The 18,635-nt window shown below is 38.4% G+C and overlaps 1 protein-coding gene across 1 annotated transcript in view; it reads left to right on the forward strand.

Moving 5' to 3' along the window:
- The window catches only part of ATP6V0D2 (ATPase H+ transporting V0 subunit d2), a 44,072-nt gene extending 25,830 nt beyond the window's left edge, over positions 1-18,242 (forward strand). The window contains exons 3-8 of the mRNA XM_043601304.1: positions 4,716-4,894; positions 6,332-6,411; positions 8,171-8,248; positions 14,299-14,475; positions 15,627-15,704; positions 17,417-18,242. Of these exons, the coding sequence (XP_043457239.1) occupies positions 4,716-4,894; positions 6,332-6,411; positions 8,171-8,248; positions 14,299-14,475; positions 15,627-15,704; positions 17,417-17,578 (754 nt within the window). The 3' untranslated portion in view covers positions 17,579-18,242. The remainder of the gene's footprint in view (positions 1-4,715; positions 4,895-6,331; positions 6,412-8,170; positions 8,249-14,298; positions 14,476-15,626; positions 15,705-17,416) is intronic.
- Positions 18,243-18,635: the final 393 nt, after the last annotated feature.

The following is an 18,635-nucleotide window of genomic DNA, read 5'->3' on the forward strand; positions in this document are numbered from 1 at the left end:
TCTCTCTCTGTCCCAAAAATAAATAAAAATGTTGAAAAAAAATTAAAAAATAATAATAATAAAAAAAAATAAAGGCAAAAGGAAGCCATTGACAGATTTTTAGGAATGAAAGTAGTGATGTTGCTGATAGCAATTACAGAAGAAAGAGAAACATTAGGGGCATTCAGGTTTTGAGATAATATGACTGTGATGTCTATGAGAAGACCAGTCAGTCATAGCCACAAAAAGGAAGTGAAAGAATATAGATCTGAGGCTGAGCAGAGGTTTTGACTAGAGCTGAAGAATAATTCCTCTAACTCGCCAAATTATGGCTCTACATTATCTGACCATTCAGCAACTGTTATGACAGCCCAGAATTTGGTAGTTAGCATATAAGAAATATATTTTAATTAGCTTCAAGACCCTTAAATAAGTTTGGGAACAAAAAGAGGAAAAATAAGGGTGCTTTGCTGGATCAGTCAGAGAAGCATGCAATTCTTGATCTCAGGGTCATGAGTTCTAGCCCCACCTCGGGCAGAGAGATTACTAAAAAAAAAAAAAGAGAGAGAGATAAACTTTAAAGAGAGAGAGAAAAAATAGCACTAAGACCAAAAGGAAATGTGAAAATATCACTTGCCTTTAGCTGTTTTTTTCTGAATCTAATACAGAGTCAGAGGTTTGGTTTTGGGGTACCAACTCTGCCTCTTTCTAGCAGTGTGATCTTGGACAAGATATTTAAATAAAGTGGTGGTAGTGATGGTCCTTTCAGCATTGACTCATTGACTAGTGCGGCTTGAGTGAGAACATGCATGCACCGTCTGACACACAGTAAAAGCCTCCAAGAGGGCAGGTATTTTAAAAATTATAATTTTTACAACCTAAAATTTTTGAAATTAAGTCGTTCACTCTATCACAATTTTCGGTAACATCATGGTTCTCGTAGGTGCCAATATCAGAGTTATAGAATAAAATATTTAGGAGGGGGCTAAAATGAGGATGTTTGTCTAGACTACTAGTAGAAGAAAAGTTAACCCAACTCATCCTGGCTCTGTCACTACTTATGAACACAACTATCTAAAACATGAGAACATTGAACTAGGTGAACATCCAAGTGTCTTTAAGCTCAGAAATTACTCAAGCAATATCAGCAGTGATTTTATTCCCTACCACTATATCACTGTATGCACGGCCCTGAAGGTCTATAAAGATTAGAGTCTGGAGAATATAAACTATTTCTAGGCATGCCATTCCCCCTGCCACCCCAGAGAGCCAATGATAGTTATATACCAGCATATGTGTGATGGGGATGAGGGAGGGGACAGGAAAGAAGTCCTCTCCCTTCTGCCCCCTGCCATGGACCAAGTCCTGTGTTCTGTCTTCATTTCCTGAACAACTAGGAAAACTGTGCTACTGTTCCATCTTAGAAACAAGACCATTTAAATAATGAGTTGAAATAAAACCAATCTCTATAGCCCTGCTCTTTGCAATATAGGGCTTAGACTATTAGCAAAAAAAAAAATAAATTAATTAAATTAAATTTTTAGATTTTTTTTAAGCAAACTCTACCCCCAATGTGAGGCTCCAATTCATGACTCTGATACTACAGTCATGCTCTACCAACTAAGCCAACCAGACATCCCTAAAAACAAGTAAGTTTAACTCAATACACACATGAGCACACCTACTGCACAGGCAAAGGCTTGAGTGTTACATGTCGCCTAAATCCTAACAGCACTGACATTGGTTGCCTGTCAACGTTGGTCTAATAGTCCTCTGCAAGTTGGGAATGTTAGCAGCTCATATGCTTTTACATTACAGAGGTGCTGTGGGGAACAATTAAATGTCTGGAGCCTGCTAAGGGTTATTAAGTGCTAGCAATTCCCCTCTCAGGTAATAGTTTTTGAGCCATAAAAGGACAGTTAAATAAGCACTTCCATTTTAATATCATTTTCAAGAGATAAAAAGGAGTCTAAAATTCTATAATGTCTAAATTTAGTACTGCTGTTTGGGAGGCAAAGAAACTTTAGAGTCATGTGCCTTTTATAAAGGGATAATTGCCTGCTTCTAAACTTCTTCAGATAGAATTTTTATTGGGGTAAACTGTCAAAGCTTCACAATGAAGGAGATTCTCTTCCAGCGGGAAATGCACTCTTGCACAGGAAGTCTTGTGACCACTGCAGCCACGTTCCAGGGACAGTGCTTCTAAGAGACTTGGCTAATTTTTATTCATTTACTTTTCAAGCCTGCATTGTGGCAGGGGTTAGTCCCGTCACTGTCAAACCTGGAGAACCTCAGCTCCTAAGCTGGCTGCCCCTTTGCTCTCCTGATTCAAAACCTCACTCTCTCGGCTCCCTTCTTCCTTTCATCACTGGACCATGTTCTTTTCTCTCCCATCTTAAAAAAACAAAAACCAAAATCCAAAGCCTCTTGGCCCCTGGGTTTCCATTGAACTGTCTTCCCCTTTTAAGGTCAATTTGTTGTTTGAAATCTTTTCTTTTTAAACCTTTTTACTTCCCACTCACTTTAAACACACGTGATCACATTTCTGCCACCTTCTCCTGTGTCCCTTCCACCAATAAACTCCACTGGAAGTTTTTTTACTGTGTTGCCAGATAACCACTTAGTTGCTGCATCTTATGGACACTTCAATGTCTACCTTGACTTTCTTGTGGCCTTTGATGCTCTGACCACTTCTTCCTAGGACTTGTAGAATTCTCTTTGCTGGTTTTCCCCCTCCTATTTGGTCATTCTGAGATTCCATCGAGGTCCTCAAATGTTGAGTTTCTCCAGGGTTCTCAGGGCAGAACACTATATGCACTCTAGGATGTGATCCCAACCATACCCAAGACTTATGTTTCCACTGTTAAACTACCCTCCACCCCCACAAACCCCCCTCAAATGTCTGCTCCCAGCTGTCTTCAGGACTCATATTTCTGAAGCTTACTTAGCATCTCCTCTTGGATATCTCCCGGGCATCTAAACTCATTCTGTCCAAAGCATCTGCTCCCACAACAACCTACTCTTCCTCCAATGCTCTCATCTCAATAAATGACTCCACCATCTTGTAAACCTAGAAACCTATGTGTCATTCTTGACTATCCTTGACTGCTAAACACAGCATAATATAAAGGCTAAGAGAAAGATCCCAGAAGCAGACTGCTTTTGAGTTCCTCAGCTCTTTTATTTGTTAGCTGTGTCATCATGAGTGAGATTTTTACCTTCCTTGGCCCCTCTGGCTCCTCATCTGTAAAATGGAGATAATCACAGTACACCTTGTTATCATGACAGTGTTGTTATCATGATTAAATGATGTAACTTTTGTAAAGCACCTCACTATCTGTTTGTTTACCCTTCTCTGTTTTAATCATTATTCTACATAAATCATAACACCCCCTTCTGCTTGAAGGCATTCAGTATCTTCCATCGCCCCCCACACCCAGATTCTTCATTTTGTCTGTCAAAACCTTGCTTGTTCAGCCACAGCCCCACCTCCAGTGCCCAGCTCCAGGCAGAGAACTCCTTGTATTCTCTTCTCTGGGGCTTTTCACATACACTTCCTTCTGCTTTGAAGTGCTCTTTTCCTTAATTCCTAGCCACTGTTGCCTGGATAGCTCCTACTCGTTTTGCAAGTTTCAGCTTGAATAGCATTCCCTAGAAGTCCCATCCCAGGCTGTTTTGGTGCCCAGCTCTGAATCCCCTCACTACACTATAATTTGCCTAGCATCTGTGCTTGGTTACAATTTACTGTAATGGATTCTTTGTCCAGTTCCTCCCTCCAACTATATTCTCTGTGAAGTAAGGGACTGTGTTTCTTTTACTTCTCAACCTCATTGCTTGGAATATCTTGGGTGCTGAGCACATGATTGAACAAGCATATGCATCCAGAATATCCTGGGCAGAGCTTATATTTAGCCATGTAACCATATAAAATATGAACCTATAGGCTCTTGGGGATCTAGGGAGAAAATGGCTAGAAAGTTCACTACATGGTCTCATAGGAGGAAAAGAATACAGAATATTTTAATTTTTAAATAAATAAACAAACATTAAATATTTTAATATTAAATTTAATTTAAAAATTTTAATTTTGGATCAATGATGGCTTTTTTTTAAACAGGCAGGAGATTGACTTTTTTTGAGAGAGAGAGAGAGAGAAAGAGAGGATCTTAAACAAGCTCCACACCCAACATGGATCCCAAGGTGGGGCTCAGTCTCTTGCCTGTGATATCATGACCTGAGCCAAAATCAAGACCACTGGCCACTTAAATGACTGAGCCACCCAGGCACCCCTCAATGATGGGCTTTACTACAGATTTAGTCCGTTTTTAAGATAGAGTGAAATGCTCCAGGTCTGTGTTCCTCAACTTTTTAAGACCATAGCCCACTCTGAGAAACCACACAATTTCACACTCACCCTCATACCACGTTCACCAATTACAATGTAGGGGTCATTTTCTGCAAATTTCCACCAGCCTAGGTTTTATTTAGCTTTAGTTAGTTATTACAACATTGATTTTCAAACTATGATATCCCAGAGAGTCAGATATTTTACCCCATTCACATCTCCCAAACCCCAAAGTTCAAAATAAGAGACTCCTATATTTCCTTAATGAAAAAGTATATGCCTGAACTATATTTTTGTTTATTTATTTATTATTGTTTTTTTTATATTTTTATTTTTTTACTGGTGGTATGCTTCTTATTCTCATGCAATTGATTTCTTTCTTCTAAACCAGGTGCAGTTACATGATAGACAATGTGATTCTATTGATGAACGGTGCATTGCAAAAAAAATCTGTGAAAGAAATTCTGGTGAAGTGCCACCCACTGGGCCGTTTCACAGAAATGGAAGCAGTCAACATTGCTGAGACACCTTCGGACCTCTTCAATGCCGTTCTGGTTGAAACACCATTAGGTACAAATGCATAAGCAGTTGTATAGCTGCGTGTGCACATCATCATAGTCAGTAAAAAATGCACATTCAATTCATCGTTTTCTCCATGAATATAATATCATACTATACAGATTCATAGACATGGAAGGGACATTAAGGAATCATCTAGTTCAGCTCCCTCATTTTTCAGATGGCAACAAATGAAAGTAACCTTCCTAGAGTCACATAAGATCCATTTGTAGTCCAGTAGGAGCTGGGGCTACCTCTCGACCTCCACATCTTTGTACTTTGTACCAGATCATAGTAAATAAATGATAGAACTTGTCATTTTTCAAAAAATTAATTTTCTAACTGGGTTCTATATGATTAATTCCTTATCCTTTCCTTTTAAATTTCTGTCTAAATAAGGCTGTGTACATTTTGTTTAGAAAGTTTAGGAATGCCATTTTTCTGAGACGCTCAGGGGTGCCTGTCAAATGACCTGAAGCAATGAGGAAACAAATGCTAATTTCATTATAATGTGGCACTGATAATAGTTCTAGCATTCAAAATGCTAATGGGATAATTTTATATACTTTATTGTCAGGAAACCTGGATAGTAGCAGTTCATAGCAATTCACTGTAGATCATTTGTCAAAATAGTTGCTGTTGAAAACAGAAATTTTAAAAAGAAAAAAAATGGTGTCATTAAATGTGTGGTGCTAAGGGAGTGTGAAAGAAAGAGGGTAAGCCTATAATCATGGATGTTTGATTCCAGGCTCTGTCTGGTCCCAACATGGTGACTTGGGGCAATTCAGTGCATCTCAGTTTCCTCATTTTAAAAACAATAATGGGGCGCCTGGGTGGCTCAGTCGGTTAAGCGTCCGACTTCGGCTCAGGTCATGATCTCACGGTTTGTGAGTTTGAGCCCCGCGTCAGGCTCTGTGCTGACAGCTCAGAGGCTGGAGCCCATTTCAGATTCTGTGTCTTCCTCTCTCTCTGTCCCTCCCCTGTTCATGCTCTGTCTCTCTGTCTCAAAAATAAATACACGTTAAAAAAATTAAAAAAAAAATAAAATAAAAACAATAGTATCTTAGTATAACAGAGTTTTGAAAACTAAATATGACACAGTTTTAGCACAGCTCAATCCTTAGCATATAGTGAGGTTGGAAGTGATAAATATTACGATTAGATGAGGGGTAGGGGCACTTCAAAAAGTAAGGCATAAAGTGAACAGGTCCAAGGTGTTGTGAGGATCAAATACATGCAATGTTTAGTGAACAGCTTGCACAGAGTAAATGCTAAATAACTAATCACTCTCACTGTCACCATTACTGGTAGCTTTATCCAGTCTGTGGATTGCCACTCCACAGTGTCCTGGTCAGGAATGAGCACAGGATGGTATGTGCAGGAAATCTTTCCATAGTTGATAATCATGCTTTTGATGAATTTATTTTGTGTGATCATTTCCACTTTCAGCTCCATTCTTTCAAGACTGCATGTCTGAAAATACCCTAGATGAACTGAATATTGAATTACTGCGCAATAAACTGTACAAGGTAAGTGTCTCCCAAAATATTATGGTTTTCTTTTTTACATAATACATCTTAACCAGAGTTCTTTATCAAAAGTTACTTTGCCCATTAGCCAACTTCTGCAATTATGAAGCTATACATGGTTGGAATACAGCTTTTACAGTCTTGGTCTTTTGGTTAAATACATACACATCAGCTTCCCCTGAAGCAGCAAGATTCTTGAGAGGAAGTAATGCGCCCATCTTTCTCTGTATTCCTAGCTCCTTGCCTGGTGTGCCTAGAGCATAAAAGGTAGCACCTGGATGGGTGAATGGTAGGTGGGTGGATAGATGAGCAAGATGAACCATATCCATTTTAAAACAACCAGCATATAGGGGTGCCTGGCTGGCTCAGTCAATAGAGCATGCAACTCTTGATCTCAGGGTTGTAGGTTCGAGCCCCATATTGGATGTAGAGACTACTTAAAAATAAAATCTTTAGGGGTGCCTCGGTGGCTCAGTCAGTTAAGTGACCGACTTCGGGTCAGGTCATGATCTCACAGTTCGTGAGTTCAAACCTCACGTCGGACTCTGTGCTGACAGCTCTGAGCCTGGAAACTACTTTGGATTCTGTGTCTCCCTCTCTCTGTACCCCACCCCCACTCATGCTCTGTCTCTCTGTCAAAAATAAATAAAGATTAAGAAAAACTTAAAAAAATAAAATCTTTTAAAAAATTAAAAAAAAAAAACACAAAACCCAGCATACACAGTGAGCCTTGTGTCATGTAGCATCCATCTCTATCCTTAATCCTATTATAGAGTCTTTGAGTTTCACAGTTAACCTGTCCATTTACTGACAGTGTGCAGCATACAAAGATGACCAACTCGTGGACACTACAACATAGGTACCACCTTGCATGATCTGGCCAGCTATCTGCCTATGCTGCCACCATTTGAGTAGCTCTATGTCATATGCACTGAGCAAACTCTGTCCATTTACACTCATACAACAATAGCATCTTTGGACAGACACTCTCACAGAGTAACTGAAGGAATATATACTGTCATGCCATTTACATAACTGGTTATGCTAAAACATAAGGTCCTTTCAAAAGCATTGTGTTGCAGGCAATTTTCCTCTTTATAAAGAAACTTATGGACTTAGAGCAGCCATCTTTGAGATATAGCTAACAGAAGGCACTGTTTTAAGTAAATTATAGGCATTAATTCACTTAATCCACACAGCAAAACTATGTGCTATCCCCATTCCTCGGATGAGAAAACTGAGACATGGAGAGGTAAGATTTACTTGGCAGAAGTCAGTTAAATGGTAAGTAATTGAGTTGGGATTCAAACACAGTCAGTCTAACTGTACAGCCCAGACTCTGCCTTTCCAACGTGTCTCCCATGTTCAAAGCCATCCCAAACGTGTCTCCTGAGCACCAAGAGAGATTAAATGTCGGCACAGGACCAAATATAGAATTATTTGTTGAGCTCATAAAAGAGTTTGGCACTCTTATTAGAGTACCAAACATTAATCATGTGAAATAAACCCAAGAACCATGCAAAAAAAAGTGCTTGTTAAGGAATCATAAGGTATGATAAGTACAATTTTGTTCTTTTTTAAAGCTGTGCAACATACTTCATTGTGAAAGTTTGTACCAAATTTTTAATAAAATATCGCCCTATGGGACAAGTAATTCAACCTCCATTAAAGTATTTAATAAGCCATGAAAAGCTGATCTACAAATTTCCAAAGGAAAATATCTTCATTTTATTGTTTTATGATCTTTCTTCTTTTTAAGTCTTACCTCGAGGCATTCTATAAATTCTGTAAGAATCATGGTGATGTCACAGCAGAAATCATGTGTCCCATTCTTGAGGTAAGAAAGTCCTTGAATTTCTTTATGCCAAATAATATGCTTACACACTCTTCACTTGCATAGTGCTACTTATCTTTCTTTATCTTAGAAGCTCCTTTATATAAAAATAAAATAAACAAAATATTTTATCATATATATATCATTTGATGCTTTCAGTTAAGAATGGTATTTTGCAAGTTTTCTACATTGAAAAGTTATTTTGGAATTAGAAAAGAAAAATGCTTACAAAATTTGGTCATGATTCATTTTTATGTGGTATGAATAGATTATAATTAGTTAAAAATTTGGTATACTATTAACAATTGGTGAAATATGAGTACTTGTAATAATCACTCAACTTCCCTCCAATGAGGGAACACTGGGCATCTGGGAATTCTCACAACTTGGAACCAAAGTCCACTCTGGGCCTTGTTCCTTATATAAATCCTAAAATAAAGGAAACTCAAACAACCCTCGGGCATTCCAGCTCTGGTTAGGAAGACTTTTAGGGTTAGGTGATTCACAGTTGGCATGCTCACTTAATTATCTGTCAAATGCCACCATTGCTTTCTACCTCTCTAATTGATGCTATAAACTTCTTAATTTCCCTTTCTTATCACAGATTTCATCTGTGCTCAGAGATCCTCCTGTTCGCACATGTTGATCTCAGAGATCAGAAGGATCTGGGAACATGCTGGGCATATTTTGTACTGTGTTTCCTATAGATCTCTTTTTCTGGCTTCACATGAATAACAAAATGGTGGAGGAGGGAGGCAGGTACCATTCTAGACTTAGAAAAGCCCTTTGCTTTGTCCTGTGAAACTAAGTTTTGTCTAAAGAATATCCTTAATCATTAGATTATCTGTCACAGTGATTTCGTTGGTAGGTAGATTAAATAGTTCAATAACCTGATTTCAAGAAAAGCCTGGTAATGGGGCACCTGGGTGGCTCAGTTAGTTGGGCGTCCAACTTCGGGTCAGGTCATGATCTTGCAGTTCATCAGTTTGAACCATGCATTGGGCTCTGTGCTGACAGCTCAGAGCCTGGAGCCTGCTTTGAATTCTGTGTCTTCCTCTTTTTCTGCTCCTCCCCCACTCCTGCTCTCTGTCTCTCTCTCTCTCTTTCTCAAAAATAAGCATTAAAGTTTTTTAAAAAAACATTAAAAGAAAGAAAGAAAGAAAGAAAGAAAGAAAGAAAGAAAGAAAGAAAGAAAGAAAGAAAAGCCTGGTAAGAACTGCCTTATAGCAAAAAAAGGAAAAAACAAAAAACTTGAATAACTTCATCTGCATGTATTTTAACCTAATGTTCTGAAACTGCATATGATAAAATTAGTTCCCCTCAAAACATTTAATCTTTAAAATTTTACAATTGAAGATACTTTGCTATCCCCTGTTGAAACTCTTCAAGCAAAAGCAGTCCTTGAAGTAAAAATTTATCACTGGAGAACTCCAAAAATTCTTTTTTGCCTTTATCTATATTACACAGGAAATGGGCACTGATAAATAAATAACATTTTTTTATGGCATACTAAATGTCAGAAAGTGAGCTAGTCTCTTTCAGACATTCTGAACATAAGTAATCTGCTGGCCCTAAGAAGCACTCCCCTTTCTTGTCATAAATTTTTAACTACTAGCCACACTATAAGAAGCCACATTATTCATGGCTCAAAAGTGTAATTTCAACATGGCATAATTCCTGTGGTTTAGAAATGGCTTGTGTGCTTTATACCCACAAACTATGTGCAATAAGAGCTATGGCAAAACTCAGAACATTTCAAGAGGTATACAATGACATTATCAATAGTTAACATGTATTATGTGCCAGATGCTATCCTAAGTGCTTAATGTACATGAATTCATTTGGACTTCAAAACAGCACAACGACAACAAGATGGGAGTTTAGCATCTATTTTTCAGAAGGGGAAACTGAGGCACAAAGAAGCTAGTAACTTGCCTGATGACACACACCTAAGAAGTGGTAATATCAGAATTTGAACTCAGGCAGCCTCTCTCTGGTTCCTCTATGTTCATCCACTATTTTACTTATACATTAAAGTTAGCATTTACAATTCTTGTATAAAAGTAAGTACTAATTCATAAGCAAGATCATACTGCATGTGGTATAAAAATCAAAAATAGATAAGAATTATGTCTCTGTAATCCTCAGTAATGCAGAAAGGACAGCATAGTAGTAGAAGAATCCTTGTCACTGGAAGGGTTTGATCAAAATACTATATAATACCCAGTGTTCTCATTATCCCTTTCCTATACCCATGATACTACCATATTAGATTAGGTTCTTTTTTAAGCTGCGTTAAAAATAAAAGTCCGCTTGAGCCACCTGGGTGGCTTAGTGGGTTAAGTGTCTGACTTCGGCTCAGGTTGTGATCTCGCGGTTCGTGAGTTCGAGCCCCACGTTGGGCTCTGTGCTGACAGCTCAGAGCCTAGAGTCTGCTTCAGATTCTGTGTCTCCCTCTCTCTCTGCCTTCCCCCTGCTCACACTTTGTCTCTCTCTCTGTCTCTCAAAAATAAATAAACATTAAAGAAATGTTAATTAAAAATAAAAAAATAAAAGTCCACTCAACTACCTTTATACATTACACTGAAGTATTAGTTACACAGAGCATGCAATTATAATGTGTCTAATGATATGATCAGAAGAGATTTTTCAGATTTATATAAATATATCAGATCATGTAATTACCTCTCATTTTATTTGTGCAACATTAGAGCACCTCAGTTATCACATTCTTCCATCTATGTTCTTATTTAATCTGGGTTGACAGGAGACTGAAAAAGACTTAATATGGTGAAAGAGAGCATTAACCTGGACTTGCATGCAAACATTTGACCTAATTACAAGCTTGTGAGTTCCTATGGGGAAAAAAAAAAAAAAAAGAAATTGACTTATGGTCAAGGGAAATACACTGCAATGTACTGTTTGCCTTTATGCCTTTTATTATTTGTCTTTGCTCTCCTGACAATCTATATGTTTAATGAAACAGTGAAAAACAAGCACAGATGAATAAGTTTGTTTCATCTTCCCTGGTTGGTACACATGCTAATGAGGCCGGGCTTGATTCCAATTCACTCTTCCATTGTCGTTGACTCTTCCACCCACTGCCCCCACAAGGTATTCCTTTCCTCAAATGATGAACCAGCAAAAATGTGTGATCAGCCCAACTCCATCATGTGCAAGTGATAATGACTTTGAATAAGTCAACAGTACACTTAGTTTTTGCAACAACAACAAAAAATAAGTTATGGTTTTAAAATGAATGAGCATAAGGAAGGGTGAAAGGACATAGGACGTCTGGCATCCTCTATGCCACACAGGATGCCAGGCCTCTAAAAATGACAGAGAGGGCTTAAGTGAAATCTAATACCACCCCATTTACTCTCCCATAATCAGATGTTGTGTCAAACTGTCTGCTTAGGGATGGTCAAACACAGGATAGCCCTTTTACAATTCCAAGATTATAGTCCTTTTCACTAAGAAAACACACCCTCACACACAAAGAACCTCTACATTAGAAAAGGGTGCTGAGGTAAATATACAGACTGTTATAATAAAAGGGAAACTGAAGTATAATAAGGAGTCAAAGGAAATCATACCCAATTGGGAAGGAAATAGAAGGACTTCTCGTAAAATAAAAAAAATAAAATAAAATAAAAGCCATTTAATGGGACCCTTCAATGTAGGTAAGATTTCAACATGGAGAGTTCTGGAATGAAGTACACACATTGTAGGCAGAGGGAAGAAGTATTTACAAGAACAAGAAGTTGGAATGTGTGTGGTGTTTCAGATAACCAATTGTATCAACCAAAGTCCTCTCCTGGCATGGCACGTGAAGCCTTTCCTGTTCTCTTCCTAGCTACCTGTCCAGCCTTCTTCTTCTTCTTCAACTGCTTTCCCAGTGCCTGAGCCATGACCATTCCTCCACAATGTCATGCTTTAACTTCACGCGGCGTCCTCCTCCAGAACGGCCTCTGCTGCCGGGCCGTCTGCAGTTCTGCTGCCCCACCCTACTTCTCTCTGGAAAATCCCAACATCTTACACAGCAATGCATGTCAATTATTTCTCAATAAAAGTGGGGGGAAACAGGAATAAAAACCAACATCTTAGAGCTAGGAAGCACCTTGAAGGGCATGTGGGACAATTGGCTCTATTGTTGCTCCTCCTGCTCTAATTTTTATTTCAAGGTTTCTTATTGCCATGAAATCTCCCTCTTACATTTCTTCTCCTGTCCCTGGAAGGTCTAAACTTACTGCTAGGACTGGTGACATTCAGAGGCCAGAGGCAGCTGCCTTTGCTTCCAAATGAGGCCACTCCCTGCTTCTGGGTCACCCACACTTTCCATGAGATCAATCAAAAGGATCAGAAGGAACTAAAGCTCACCCTCTTGATAGGAAACACCTGTTCTAACAGAAGAGTTCCAGCAAAATCTGTTGCAAGTCTAGATTCGGTAATTAGTCAAAAGTACGCTGATCAAAGGCTATTGCAGAGCAATTTATTTCAGCTATTGTGTTCGTTCAAATAACCTTGGGATACTGTTAAAATGTAAGCCCTGGATCAGGAGGGCTGGACTATGGCCTGAGACTCTGCATTTGTAACAAGCTTCCAAGTGACATCAAAGCTACTGAACCATGAAACACACCTTGAGTAGCAACATTGTAGAGAATATTATAGAAATTTGAAAATAAGAGACTCACAGACCATCCTGTTGGATTCAATGATTCAATGAAGATTCATTGAAGATTCAATGATCTTCTTATGCACTTCCAGGCACTGGATATTAAAAATAAAAAATAAAAAGAGTGACATGATTTCCCTCAAAGATTTTACAGTGGAGTAGGAGAGAAAGAATTTCCAGATTTTAAAAGAATGCAAGTGCAGGGTGTTTCAGGAATGTAGAGTTTTGTAGCTCAAGGACACTATAATAAACTCCCATGATAAGCAGAGAGGATCCCAGAAAGGACAGACTGAGATGGAATGGTCAGAAGAGGTAGGAAAAGAACCAAGAGATAGAAGAAACATGGAGACCAAAGGAATAGTAAGAAATTTCAAGAAAAACAGAGTGGTTACAGGAAATAGGCTTGACTTGGAGCTGTTTGCTCAGTTGCCTAGTGGTGCTGAGCACAAAGGCAGGCCATGAGCATACGTGACCCACCTGAAAGATCATGAGGTCAAACCCTATCATCTTACAAGTGAGAAAACTGAGGCCAGAGAGAAAGGTAACTTGTCCTGGACCATGTAATTCTTAGCTACTGAGTTAGATTTATTGATGTCCAACCTAGGACTTTAAAGAAGAAAACCAAAACTATTAAAGAGCAAACAAATGGTGGGGTGCCTGGGTGGCTCATCGGTTAAGCATCTGACTCTTGATTTCGGCTCAGGTCATGATCTCACTGTGTATGAGATCGAGCCCCTATCTGGCTCTGCACTGACAGCACAGAGCCTGCTTGGGATTCTCTCTCCCTCCTTCTCTCTCTGCCCCTTCCCCGCTCACATTCTCCCTCTCTCTCTTTTTCTCTCTCTTTCAAAATAAATAAAACATTTTTAAAAAGTATAAACAAATGGCATATAGCATGAAGTTTCATTATGTAAAAAATCCTACTGACATCAATAACCAGAAAGAGATGTTAATATTTATTCCGTGCACTTTTTGCTCCAAATACCCCCCAGGCACTTCCATTTACATTATCTTGTCCTATTCTTGAACAGACCCCAACAAGTAGGTTTATTCCCATTTTCATGGGAGAGATATTTTAGACTCTAGTGGCCTATGTGGCAGAGACACATGAGTAACTAATTGCAGAGTTCCTGGGAACTAAAGTTTAGTGGGGTTTCAAGAGTCCTAACCTATTATCACTAGGTGATCCTATTCTGGGAAGCAAAATTACTCCATTGAGACTAAGGGAATATTAATAACACATATTTGTATTAAAATTAGACATAAATCCAGAAAAGAGAGCAAATCACTCTGGACATAAATTTGTCTACTTAGGGTTCTGTTTACAGCAGTTAGTACATGGTTAGATTTTGCTGATACTATGTCTTTGCAAATTCAGTTTGAGGCTGACAGACGTGCTTTTATCATCACTCTTAACTCCTTTGGCACTGAACTGAGCAAAGACGACCGGGAGACCCTCTACCCGACCTGTGGCAAGCTGTACCCTGAGGGGCTGCGCCTGTTGGCTCAAGCAGAAGACTTCGATCAGATGAGGAGAGTAGCAGACCATTATGGAGTACGTGACCACACTGGGGACCCTGAAAGCCTCATGCTATTTCATCACGTGTACTTTAGAAGTTCACACATCAAAATTACACATCTTATCTAGAGCAGTTATAATGTTTGTAAGGTAGAAAGCAATGTCATTCTGTAACTGTGTCTCCCAAAGAAATACTTGAAGTTTCTAACCCATACTAGTGTTTTTTTTTTTTTTTTTGAGGTTCCTGCCAAGCAAGTACTTGTTTAAATCTCCAAGGAGCAGTCATTTGAGCACTTCATTTGAAGTGCTTGAGAAAGCAAGTTCCCCAAGGGACTGGTGCAGTGTTCTGGATATGTGAGCTCATGTCAAAGTTATATAAAATAGCCTGACCCAGTAGTCCTTTCAAGTGCCCATTGGGGAAACAGGCTCAGGTACAGAATGTCTACCAGAAATACAAGGGAGAATATGGACATTTTGGTTTATACCTTTTCAGTGGCCAGAAATAGGCACTGGAATGAAGGCTGCTATGTCCTGCCCTTAATCCACATCCAGGTTCTACACCTCATCCCCAGATCCCATTCTTTCTAATTTACAGAAACATGATTTCCTCCAGGTAACTTTTCCAGAACTGGAATGACACTCTTATCTTTTCCTATGGGTTTCTGAAGACTTCCAGAAAAGAGAAGCCAGTAAACTGCATAAAACTTTGTAGTATCTCATGTCATTGCAAGAAGCTTTTGAGCATAATATTAAATTTTGAACGTTTCCTCAATCTCCACCCCTTCCACACCTGAAATTCCATGTGAAGTTTATCAACTGCCATGCCAAAGAACCCATGAACCTGTGATGGTTAAACCTCAAGCATTCATTTAGCCTCTATAATGTGCCCAACTAGCCCTAAGAACTGAATGTAGAAAATAGCTCATCTAATGTACATTGAGAGTACAATTGCTTTTGCTGCTTCTTCTAAAGACCTGAATAAGCCAATGGCTAGAATTCCATCCATACTTTTTTTATCTGGATTTTTGGGGTATTTTTTCAGGAGGCCAAAATCCTACAAAAAACCATTCAGCTCTTCTGGATAGATTTTTTAGAACAGACAGATACATCATTTTCTATATAGCCAGGAAAATATCCTCATATATAAGAAATGAGAATTCGTTTAAAATAATCTTTTTGTTTTTTAGGTATATAAGCCTTTGTTTGAGGCTGTGGGTGATGGCAGTGGAGGAAAGACGTTGGAGGATGTGTTTTATGAGCGTGAGGTATGATATAAATGGAAATGCTATTAGTTTATGTTCTCTTTGTCTCTTGCTCTGGGATTTAGATGTTTTCTTACTTCGGATTTTCTTTTTGTGTGTGGCGGGTCTTTTTACAGTTGATCAGTTCACTTGATTAAACACATTCACAATTTGATGGCCAAATGAGTATTAGCCTCCCTGGAAGGCCAACGGTTTTCATATGATGGCTTCCTGTGCAATTGTCCTACCCAGAAACACATAGTGTGCATAGTGATGCTCTGCAAGGAAAGCAGCAATTCCATAATTCACCAGAGAATCAGAGCTAGGACATTCCCATGATCATATATTGACTATCCTCATGCTGTACACTCTGTTAAGTGCATCTTACTCTCTGATCCATTCCTTCTTCAAGAAGGATTTGTCTATGGTTATAATATAGCTTATGAACACAATTGCAACACTTACTAATTATTTGTATAGAAATCCATCCAGAGAGTCTGGATGATTCTCTTTCCTAAAAAGCAGAACACTTAATCCATTCATAGTCAATTCCTGGGCTACTAAACCATTCAACAAAAAGGCCTTTTTTTGAGGGGGATAATAAGGTCTCCCAAATTTAGAGAGTTTTTCTGGTATATTCTATTCATTTCTCTAAAACCACTGGCTCTTCCCTTTTAATTGATTGACAGAGAACCCTGAAATCTATCCAAATTTTAGGGTAAGACTGGCTCCACAAAGCAGTACGGGACCCTTCCTGTAAGTCCTACTGTACACATTTTCCAACAGCTCTCTAGTGCCTGTCACAGAAAAAAGTAAAAACAATGCAAGTTATCCCATATCTTAGGGATATTTTTAAAATTCCACACTATTGCACAAGTGCTTCAAAGAAAGCTGTTAAGAAAGCTGCCCTTGGCAGGAAAATTAAGTGTCTGTTCCTGCAAGCAAGGACGTCCACTTCCTGAATACTTGGCTTGAGGTTTTCAGAGCTGCACGAGGGACTCAGTACCTCTCATCCTTTTTTTCAAAATGGAAAAGAATAAAAGAATTATTCCATTTCAGACTTCACCCCAGTTAAACAAATTTTCTTTGAAAATTTTATTTTACTGATCTACCTTCTGCAGAAACAAAACAAAACAATTCAACCATATGTCTTGTTGCTACAGAGCATCTTAAGAAAGCTCATAATGTCACTCATTCCAAATCCCAGGGGCCTGTGACATTGCCATGGAGGAGAGTTAGATAGCCTACAAACCTTTTTAAAATGCTCAAAGTTGTGGCCAAGGAAAAGTAGTTTACCTGAGTGAAACAAGCCTCTGGCTAAAAGCCAACTATATTACTACAAAGTTCCACACAAACACCAAGATTTTCGTTATCTTTGTGGTAGCAGTGCTGCTCAGATTTGGAGTTCGTCTTGCAATTCTAGAAACCTACTTTGTATTTATTTATTTATATTTATTTATATTTATTTATTTATTTATTTATTTATTTATTTATTTATATAAACTTGCCTTTGTAAAACTACTATTGTCTATCTTCATCTATAAAGTGACATTAATGCTCCCTTTAGAACTTGATGGGTTGTCACTGTTTTCTTCTATTTGACCCATTTTGGACATTGCCTATTTAAATACAAATAAGCACCGCACAAACACAAGTTAGTCTGTAGCTTAATGTTACTTCATAAATGTGGTATGCTCCCAAGAAGTGATGGTCCGTATTTTTTTTTCTTTCCTCAGGTACAAATGAACGTGCTGGCATTCAACAGGCAATTCCACTATGGTGTGTTTTACGCATACACAAAGCTGAAGGAACAAGAAATGAGAAATATCGTGTGGATAGCAGAATGCATTTCACAAAGACATCGAACTAAAATTAACAGTTACATTCCAATTTTATAACCCAGTGAGGGACCTCACATGCGGAAAACCTTACATAGTAAGAAGAGGTTCTGAGGGGAAAAAAAAGAATTGTGTTATATTATCTGGGTTATATAAAAATAATCCACACCATTGCGGACCCACTAGAAACATAGTAAATCAGCCCTGAAATAGTATTTCTTTTTTTTTCCAGCGGCCTTAAATTTTGTTTCCCCATTTATGTCTCACTTTTTACCAGATCTTAGACATTAATCCTAATTGACCTATAGTACTTTTCCTATTCTTGTTTGGTTGTATTAACAATCAGATCTAACTAAAGTGTTTTACTCTTGCTTTCCTATGCTTCTCCACAGGCCCAAGTACTGTCTGCTTTTCTTTTTCCTCCCCTATGTCCACAAAAATCCAAGGCTATATGAGGCCAACATGGACCACATGTGATGAAAATATTGTATTTTTTTTTCCTAATACACTTTCACTGGTTGTCTTGGGAAAGCTACACAATTCTGAATCATATCCCTTAGATGCAAGTAGTATTAAATTTGTTATTAAGGCTCCTGTTTAAACTTTCCTCACAATTCCCTTTAAATCTCTTGCAGTTCCTTCATGCTTTGCCTGTGAAGAAAGTAACCCTGCGAATTGTATTTCATTCATTCAGAAGAATAAATCCCACATTCAGTTTACAAGATATGGACTTTTTATAGAATTTCTTTAGAATTTCTACCCAGGAAAGGAAAAATCAACAAACACTGGTCAAGTTCTTTCTTTAAAAATAACAGATTCCTAAGTAGAAAATCTGTATTTACTATACTTTAAAATATAAACATATAGGGACGCCTGGGTGGCTCAGTCAGTTAAGTGTCCAACTTCGGCTCAGGTCATGATCTTGCAGGTTGTGGGTTTGAGCCCCAGATCAGGCCCTATGCTGACATCTCAGAGCCTGGAGTCTGCTTCAGATTCTGTGTCTCCCTCTCTCTCTCTGCCCCTCCCCCACTTGCGCACACACTCTCTCTCTCTCTCTCTCTCTCTCTCTCTCTCAAAAATAAACATTAAAAAAATTTATATATATATATATATATAT

Source organism: Prionailurus bengalensis, chromosome F2, assembly GCF_016509475.1.
Source record: "Prionailurus bengalensis isolate Pbe53 chromosome F2, Fcat_Pben_1.1_paternal_pri, whole genome shotgun sequence".
In the NCBI taxonomy this organism is placed as follows: Eukaryota; Metazoa; Chordata; class Mammalia; order Carnivora; family Felidae; genus Prionailurus; species Prionailurus bengalensis.